Here is a 10,055-nt window from a genome sequence, read left to right on the forward strand (position 1 = left end):
GCAGCTTCAGAAAGCATCAACAACTCCACACATGGGGACCCAGTGCTTCTCTGCTGGACTGCCTTGGGTAGGAAGGGAGGGGAGGAAATTGCCTCTGAACCTCCAGGCCATCTGGGAGCTTCACAACCTGAAATGCCAAAGAGCAAGGTGATTGTTCTCCAAACTGAGAGGCTGGCTACTTACTGCCTGGGGAGGGGCTCTGAGTAGTCTGAAGAGGGAGAGGAAGGGTTGACGGGACAGGCTTTGTATGGCACTATGAACAAATTTTTCTGCAGTCATTTCCTTTTTATATCTTCTCTTTATTAAACTGCCAAGCTGCTGCTACACTTGCTTGCTTATCAAATGCAAGCAGTTTGATAAAGAGATTTTGAACTGTGAGGAGCTGACGTGTCAGCATAAGATATTAACCAGAAATAGTCACTGGTGCAAAGATACACTGAGATACATATATCTATATCAGATATATCTTGTGAGGATAAGAGCAACAATAATAAATAGATTTTATTCTGGCCACTAGGTGACGATGTTTCTTAATTGAGTCTCGTTTCCAACAGCTGCATGATCTCTAACTCAGGAATTCTTTCTGACTTCCAGCAGTCTAGGCATAGGCAGGTACAGCATGGCCCTGGAGGAGGACGGCTTTGGGAATGCAGCAGGGTAGTTTGCAATGCAAACATGGTAAGATGTGTTGCTTGTGTAATGTCAACTCTACCTTCTGCCAGGCAAGATAATTTTCAGGGTAGCTATGAAACTATTTTCCCTGTCAAAGACATAGTGCTAAAATGGCAGACAAAATAAAATGGCACCTCCTCTGTAAACAGCAACATTTGTCAACACAGTGTAATGGATAGGAAGGTTACCCTAAAAATGCCATGCAGTCTGGGGAATATACAGAGCAAATTCCCCCTAGTCTGGAGAGTAAAGGAGTTTCCAGTTAAAGTATTGTAAGGAAGAAATAGAGCAACACATCACATAAACCAACAACACATATTGTAGAGGTGACAGAGACACAGTATCTGTGACTATTTTTTTGATACTACATTTACACACTGAGGGTGGGGACAATGGAAGCATTGAGGGAGGTAAGGGAGACTTAAGCAGGTAAGCACAATCCTTTGAACCAAAGCAGGTGGAGAACCTGCACTAGCATACCCAGTCCCTAAAATGTCTGATCTGTTGGGGTGCTAGACCATATGAATACTGTGATTAAAAAAAGAATAGAGGAACTCAATTCTCAATAAACTATGGAGTAACAAAAACACTGGTCACATAAAAATGCAATCAAACCAGAGCAGTGACTATGGGACACTGGATCTCCACATCATCAGATATATATTCTGGTCTGGGGTTGCTGATGATATTGACTGTATATATATATTTTTTAAAAAGAACGAAAAACCAAACAACCTCAAAAGATAAAAGCCCCAACCTACCCCAACCAAAAGAACACCTCTCAAACCAAAGAACCTCATGCCCCCATGCCCTGACAGCACAATAGGAAAAAAGGTTGAAAATGCAGTTTGGAAGAAGCAGAGTGATAGCTCTGACATTCGGGGAGGGCAGGGATGTCCTCAACTGCTTTGTAGGTGGTATGTGCTTGAGGGTAGGTCACAGGCAGATCAAGAGCCCAGAAAGAAACTTGTTGAACTCCGAAGTGCTACAAGGCCTTGGTGTCACCAGGTGGCACGTCAATAAAACCGAGGATAGAAAAGAAACAACCAAGGGAACTAGTTTCAGTTTTTGCAGACTGCCAAAAATATTCAGTGACAAGAGTATATGTAAAAAAACAACAAAACCCAAACTCAAAATCCAAAGCACATCTGTGCCCAGTTAAGACAAGTTATTATGCATTGTACTTAAACTTGTTCTTATTACACATTGTTGCATGGCCTTTACTTGTAAAATCTCTTTTTCACTAGGTAATCCTGGTGAGAAAGGACAGGTTCCAAACGAGATAAAAATGTGGCTGAGAGAGAAAAAAAATAGCAGCTAGGAAGAAAGTCAGGACTTCCACCCTACATTAAGTTCAGAGAGAAGCCGTATTTTCTCCTTAAGCTGTAACACTGTTGGAGAGATCGGCTGCTCATCAAAGAGAGCTGTCCCTTCTGCAGTAGCAAACCACAAAAATACAGTTACTGAAGTTTGTTAACATAGGGCAAGACAGAGCAGTTGCTGTAAGACCGGCAGTATCAGAGCAGAGTAAGTTAAATGACTGTTGATAAATGCTAAGGAGCCTCCTTTACTCCTCAGACACACACAGAAAAGTTATTGGTACCATGTTTGCAAACACTGCAAGGTAGGAGGAATAGGATGGACAACAATATTTAAAATAGTGTATTGTCCTGGAATAATACCCCCTAACAGAGCATTTTAATCCACAGATGTCAAAAGTGCTCCACAAAGGTTGCTGGTGCTGTTTTCCATGATTTCTGGGGCAGGAACAGGAAGGCTGCCAAGCAAGCTGGTGGTATTCAGGAAACAAAACCCTATTGACACAGTCCTGTGTCAGCATGCTGCCTGCCAGCCCATGCAAAGAAAGTGCTGAAAAAGTAGGCAGCATGAGTGACTAAGGATTTTGAACATCTCTCTACTAATAACGTCTGAGAAAAGTGAGAGTATTTAGCTTTGGAAATAGCTAAGAGGGAACACAACAATTTTAAAGAGTTCTGCCAACTTACTCAAGCTTGAGCACCCAGACACAACCTCTTAATCTCTCATGTTCTTTGAACATGCAAGAAACCTCCAAGGCTGTGTGCAATTTCATTCTTATAATTCAGTTTATGTTTTTGCAGAATTAAATTTGTTGCAAGGGAACTAATACCTCTGAGCTGGTCGTCACCTTTCCAATAGATGACTGCATCTGTGCCCAGCTAAGACAAGTGATTATGCTTTGTATTTAGACTTGTTTGTATTAGATATCGTTGTATGGCCTTTACTTGTAAAATCTGACAAGAATGAATTAGAAAAACAAGTGTTACAACTCACCCAATCTGCAGTTTAAAATATATAGGGAGCCTTAAGTAGAAAAATTCAAGAGATGAGAGCAAAAGGTGAAGGCTCAGTGTTACAAGACAAGCTACACTTTACCCTCAGCAAATAACTTTGTCTCTAGGACAGGAATTGGATGGAGCACCTTGTTACAGAGAAGGCACAAAGGAAGTAAATTACTGATTCAGCTACCTGTACACAAGCATAAATATCTATTTGAAGGGGTTTGCTCTAAGAATTTCAGACTAGAAAACCTTATTTGAAACAGTGATAACTTCTAGAGAATCTGCAAAGCTGTCATTAACCGTTGCAACTGTAAAGTGACCCTTCTCTGTTTTTAGTTTTTGCTGCTAATTATACATACACAATACTCTATCCAGAGCATATTGCCAGTTTTGGCAGGAAGGAGACGAGTCATCAGGCTTTAGACCTGACAAGGCATGGAGAGATTATCTGTTCAATAAATGTGATCATTTTGTGGATTAATGTTTTGTGAAGAGTTTTTTACCTTTCACACCTTCTGAGATTTATCTGTCAAAAGATGTTCCAAAATAACACTTATTCTGTCACTTTTCAAGTAACAGTTTACTGTTACTAAAAACGTGCCATTTAAAGGCATGTTTGGGTCTCATGGTCTGTTCCATTTTTCTGATGGGATTGGAATTGCTCTCAGCATGCCTTGCTGATATGAGCACTCAGAAAAAGTCAGAATTTGTTCTCTGACAAACGTTCTCTCATACTGATTTAAAATTTCCTTTTATGCAAAATACTAATTCTAGTAGTCTCCACTAATTTTGAAACAAGGGAAAACAATCACAGAACACATTGTGTATAAATGCAGAAAAGAACAACTTAAGAATTCCAATTACTATTTACAGAGAAAAAAATGCTTTCTTTTTTTCCCCCTGGGCTAGGTTGACTGAGGTAGTAGCTGTGGACATCACATTTACATTGCACCTACAGTGCAACATTTACAATGGCAGTCTCCTGCAGCTGCTCCCTCTAAGAATGCTGTGATGGCTCACTGCTATGGGATTGACATTGCATTTTCCCCCTACTTTGTTGGTCCTCTGTCCAAAGTGTTAGCAAGGAGAATGATGGCACAGTGAGTTGGATGCCAAGAAGCAGTGCAGTCATCTCAAAACCTATCAGCATTTGCAAAATGCACTCTAACACTTCAATGCTATCTTGCTTAAGAGGTTATTGTGCAATACCTATTCCAGTATGGGCTGTGAGCTCAGGTCTCCTTACAACATTCAGAGAACACCTCTATCTGGGTATGACAGCATGGCTGTTATATGGTATATCACATATACATTCATGTCTTGTCTATCATGTGTAGTATATGACATGAGAATTTCCAGAAGGGGACATGCAAGGAGGCCTTATCTCAGCAAAACGTGTTAGATCATGGTCCTTGGATATTGTTTGCCAAGATGTGTGACTGTGGATAGACTTGGCCAAAGGTAGTTGTTTGTGGTTGGTTTGTTTGTTTTTACCTGCGAAGGTGAAGAGATTCAGAAGAACCTCATCTTCTGGGTAAGTGCTAACACCAATCACATACATCCCTTTGGTGTCAGAAATCTACTTCAGAATTTGCAAAAAGCATCACTGGCATACTTAGATGCAAAAGAGAAGAAAACATGTAACAGCTTCAGGAATGTAATCACTCAAGCTGTTTTCCAAGACATCAAAGAACCAAAATCGTGAAATACAAACATCTTTGGGACTTCTTGTAAGGAAACACTCACAGAATCTTGTAAACTCAGATCGTCTTTCCAGACCCCTAAGGAAATGCAGGTTTGGGAAGGTAACACTGGACTGGCCTTTCTCTTCTGCTGCCAGAAGGACAAGAGGGTACCTGTGTAACAGAGTACCTTGTTCTGCCACATCAGTGTTCCCCAGACAGACTGAGTTATTGGTGTGCATACAACTAGGATATGTAAATTGTTATGGCTGGTGCTTTCAAAAGTGCATCAGTAGACCTTCTGGGAGAAAAAGATATGGGGACTTATCTGATTTATGTATTAGCAGAGTTTTTTCAAAAGTTTCTATTGCAAAAAGGCATATCTAGCTCCATCACATTTTAACCAGATACATAGTACACTTAAGTTGGAGTAGTGCTATTACTGGTTATATATACTCTGCAAGAAGTGCAACTGGTGACTGGAACTACCATTGTGATGCAGAGGCAACACCACAAGGCATCAGTAGACCTGGGGAAGTGTCAATATTAATGTGAACAGCAGTGACAAGACCTTGCTTGGGTGCTGTATTCAGTCGTGGCTGTAAGTTTAAAAAAAGAGGGCAGGTTGGAAAAGACAGCATAAAAGGCTGGTAATATGCTGGGATGACAGAAGAAAGGACGTTATGACAGGACAGAAATAAATAATAATAATTAAACCCCCCTAAAACAACGAACTGGGGAAAAAAAACCTCCTCATTTGTTCAATGTAGGAATACAAAGGTTGACCACAAGGTATGGCTGATCTTTCAGGAACAGAGTAACCATAGGACACATTGCAGGGGCGGGGAAAAAACAACTTTCAAGTAAAAGGAGTGACAAAAAGAGTATAAAGTTGGTATGAGTGTTTTAGCTAAGAGTTTAGGGAAAGGCTCCTACTCAACAAAATCATGAACAGGCTGTAAGTTAAAAGAGTGGTAGCAACACCAAAAAAAAACCCTAGCCAGTTCTATCAGGGAGCACAATAGCTTTGTAAATGAGATTACTTATTGTCACAGCAGGGGACTGGCCTTGCTGACCTAAGCTCTTCTTTCTAGTCTTAAGTGCAACTGATTAATTAATCAGCTGATGGTGCAGCCATTTCCCAGCCATTCATGAAGGGATATGCAGATGTGAACAGATTTGGGATAAATTAGAACAACTCTGATTTGTCTTATGGCCACTCTTCTAATTAATTTTCCTAAGATAGAAGTCACACATTTTGCTACTAGAACCCCTGTTTGTATTTTTAACACAACTTTTCCCTCCTTTGTTGCTATAGGATAAAAACAGGTCTCATGTAAACATATTAAAATAATTTTCATTTTACAATGTAACTTCCATAGTCCTTCCTTAAGCATAAGTTGAGGGCTAGCAAGCCACTTGTAATATGTGATAAGCTCAGAAAAATAAAAAAACCCACCTGTTTAGATCAATCATGTAAATTCAGAAATGTTTTGGCATGTGCTGCTTAGAAGAACAGATTTAATAAAACTTAGGTTTTCCTGTGAGGTTTTATGGTTGGAAATTTTTATTACCTAGCAAACTTGTATTCTTTGAAATTTCATAAAGTTTCCTTGCATCCTGCAATGAGTCTGCCCCAAATAGACAATATTTAAATAAAAAACCTAAACTGTACTGGGACTATAGTGAGCTCATACTGGGTGATGTTTTCAAATCCTTGTTATATTATCATACACTTACAATAGCTGTCTTGCAGGAGAACCAAAATAAGCACATGCTATTGTGATTGCTAACACGGGATAATGCTATAGTACTTATATCTTTCATAGATCCTGTTTGAAGAACTTTACGTCTATGTACATAAAATATTTAAGCAAAAGCAGTACAAAGAGTTAAAAGTTTTATACTACAAAACTGTATTTTTTGCCTCTGCAGAAAGAAGTTGTAGGACACCAACTAACAGTCAGCAGCCAAAACTCTGGAAATCACAGTACATTAATTCAGTACTACTGCAACATGAGAAGGCACAGAAGAATCATATATTTCTGATAAGGTACTTTTTATCTTCCCACATATTACGCTGTAATGAATATTAGTTAAAAGTTTACAGGCTTGACTATAATTTTTTTTTTGCTTGAGATTTCTGCATTGGTTGTTAGCCTCTTTTTAACAAAATAAAGTTGTACCTCTTTGATCTTGTAAATAGCTGAAGAAAAAAAAGTCACGTTTTCTAACATCCTGTTCCATTAGGGATGAGAAAAAAGAATTACTTGGAACTTTATACCAAACTCTATTTAGCTTCCTTTCACATCCAAGCCCAGTACATACCTAAACCCAGTAGGTAGAAACCTATGATAGTCTCTCCTTGCTCTGTTACAGCTGCCTCTCTGCTCAGAAAGCTGATGTTGTTGTTCCTCCACGGTGCCTGTGGAGAAAACTGGACAGACATTTTCAGTGGAGTTTAGGACCCAGAAATTGCCCCAGGTATGTCCAAGCAAAATAAACTGGTTCCAGCCTGTTCCTCAGTTTCTGCTCCCTGTATTCGAGGGAGATCTTCAATGAGACTAATAATCTAAAGAAGGAAATCTCAAGGGACAGGAGCTTTGCAGCCTTCTGACCTGTTCCTCTTCACTAATCCTATCTATTAATACAGCCTGTGAATCTGTGGCTAGCCTAAGACAGCAGATTTTCTAATAACCTTATTACTGGTAAGTACAGAAATCTTTAATGAAGAGTGGGTATCTGACAAAAAAACAACTTCCTTTAAAACAGGGTAATATCACGTAACCTACAGGCTCACAAGAACACCTATAAACATCATGCATATTGATACATTGCTAAAGTAGCAGTACTTTTGTCTTCACTGAAGACCAGTAGAGCTTCAGCTGAAATGAAATGGAAAAATCTCATACAGATTTTTTCTATTTAAAGGCAGAGTAAAGAAAAATAGCTTGCCTGAGAATGTGACTTTAACATAGCAGAAGAAATTAGCCATAAAGTTACTTTATGAGCAAGACAGTTGCTAATTTCAAAAGAAGGGAATTATTTTTTTCCCAGCCTGTACTGGAAATTATCTTAAGTCCTTTGAATCATATTTTTACACTGCTAAACACCTGTCTTTACTGCAGTATCAATGATTTTATTTCAAGTATAGCCTCTCTTACCAATCAGGATGTAGTAATAATTTAAAATTTTTAGTCTGAATTAATTAATCTGGAGCAGCAAAGGTTCTGAAGAGACCAACACACTCTTACGCCCCATGGCCCTCTCTGTGCCTGATTGGCTCATCCCTTTCCACCCCAGGCAGCAAATCAGCCCTGGCAATGGCACCTGGCTGAAGGAGCCAAGGCATCTCACCAGGAACCTCTCCTGCCTGTGGGCTGTTTTTGTCTCTCCTGAGGAGAGTTATCTCCTCCTATCAAGCTTTCCCTGTGTTTGTTATGACAGCCTCAGCAAGAGAGAGGAGACTAAAGGCAATGTGACCAGAATAAAAGGGGAGAGCAACCCTCCACAGAGAGAAGTGAGAAATAACCATGTAATGGTGAAAGATGGGAAGTCTCTCACTTCCTACTAATGGCAAGCACAGTGACCCACACACTCACTTCATTAGAGTCCCTTGTAAGGGTTTTAGATGTCCCCAGCCATCTCATTCTTGTGGGCTGCTCTCTCCTTTTTCTACCTGAACTCTGCTTCTTGGGCCCAGTAGCTCCCATTTAGATCCCATTTAGGCAGCCAAGTGGCCTGATTTTCCCAGTCATTAGCCACAGCCCACCTCCTGCTGGCTTTTTGTAGAGACCTCTAAGTGTCTAAAGACAGCTGGAGTTTAACCATGACAAACCTCCTAAAGCAGGCTGCTTAGTGAGACTGACAGAGTGACCTGGGGCTGACCAACTCAGTGATTATTGCTGTTCCATGGAAATGACCATAGCAGTACTCTCTAGGCCAGAGTCCTTAATTGCTCTGCTCCTGCCACAGTCCCAGGTTGCCCCCAATATTTCCAGCACCACCAGCGCTGGGGCATTGCTTGACCACACAGCACTCACCTCACAAGGCTGTCTGGCACGCCCAGCACATGGTGCTACTCTAAGAGGTTGACACTGAAGTGCTCTGTGGTCCCCTGCAAAGCCCTGGACATGCTCTAGCTTTTGCAGGGAATAAGTGCACAACTGCAGCTTTTCCACATTGAGGTACAGCAGCCATTTCTAGCTAGTTATCTGTAAGTGGACTGCTGCTCAAGTTCAGGGTGGGGGGTGGTGCTCAGGGACATCCAGAAATGCTCCAGAAGACCCACAACAAAGCCCAGCAATATCACCTGCTCTTCAGGACAAGGAACTTAGGTCAAAGAAGAGATCCTCAGCAGAAAGCCCATCACAAAGCCTCTGTCCATGGATGCTCATTTCTTCATTGGAGTCTTTTTTTCTTCACCTATCAAGAGAAAGATGTGGAAAAGGATGACACTTCATATTAGGCAAAAACAGTCTACCTGGTTCATGTCCTCTCTACTCTCTTGTTGAGAATGAATCAGCCACCCAATGACCTGCTTGTGGGACAAGTCTGAGGATTCTGGGTGAGATTCTGCAGCCTCATAAGAGAGAAAAGAGCAGCCTCTCAGTGAGTTCCTCCTGTGGTGAGGCAGGTCTCCCCCAATGCAGGTCACTCCTGCACCTGGTGTCCTGGAATGGGGTGTTGGTCCCTACCTCGCAGGAAGCCACAGTCATGGCAAGTATAGGGACTGCTGATCTCCTGCACCACAGGGAGTGCTGAGGTGGCAGAGCATGCCTCCTAACCACCTCCCTTCATGTACAAGCAGTATTTCCATGGCATTCGGCACAGGCCTGGATTTTCAAGTCTGAGCTTGGCATCTATCATTGCACAAATGCCAGTGGCCATGACTTTGATTAAATAGGGACAAGGACAACCAATGGAGAGTATTTTTTATGTAACTCGTTTAAGGAAACAGTATGATTTACATACATGCGACCCTTTTAGGCATGAGGACTTTAAGTGGCAATAAAGTAACAATTATAATTAATTTGCCTTGTGCTACAATAAAAGGCAAATCACATTATTTGCCTTGATATTCTTGACTTTTCTCAGCTGTGAGTTTCTTTTGGTTTTCTATAAATATTGTAGCTCCATGGACACTTCAGTACAACTTCCCCTTTCAATGAGAAAGCCTTCTGCCAAGCCTTGCACCTTGCAATAATGAGATTAAAAAAAACAAAGAAAGAAAAAAAAGAAAAAAGAGCCTTTTAATCAAGAAGAGAAAAAAAAATCATCAGGACGAACTTTTCTTCATATTAAAGCATCCCTTTTGATGATTTCCCCCCCCCCCAGGTCTTCACACCCTGTGCTGAGTGACTAATAGCTTGGCCTGTTT

The 10,055-nt window shown here is 40.8% G+C and overlaps 1 protein-coding gene across 1 annotated transcript in view; it reads right to left on the minus strand.

Annotated features, from left to right (window-relative positions):
• Positions 1 to 7,124, minus strand: part of LOC104394923 (opsin-5-like) — a 31,693-nt gene extending 24,569 nt beyond the window's left edge. The window contains exon 1 of the mRNA XM_010004572.1: positions 7,004 to 7,124. Coding sequence (XP_010002874.1) covers positions 7,004 to 7,124 — 121 coding nt within the window. The remainder of the gene's footprint in view (positions 1 to 7,003) is intronic.
• Positions 7,125 to 10,055: the final 2,931 nt, after the last annotated feature.

The sequence above is a fragment of the Chaetura pelagica genome, unplaced genomic scaffold (genome assembly GCF_000747805.2).
Source record: "Chaetura pelagica isolate M959 unplaced genomic scaffold, ChaPel_1.0 scaffold278, whole genome shotgun sequence".
Taxonomy (NCBI): Eukaryota; Metazoa; Chordata; class Aves; order Apodiformes; family Apodidae; genus Chaetura; species Chaetura pelagica.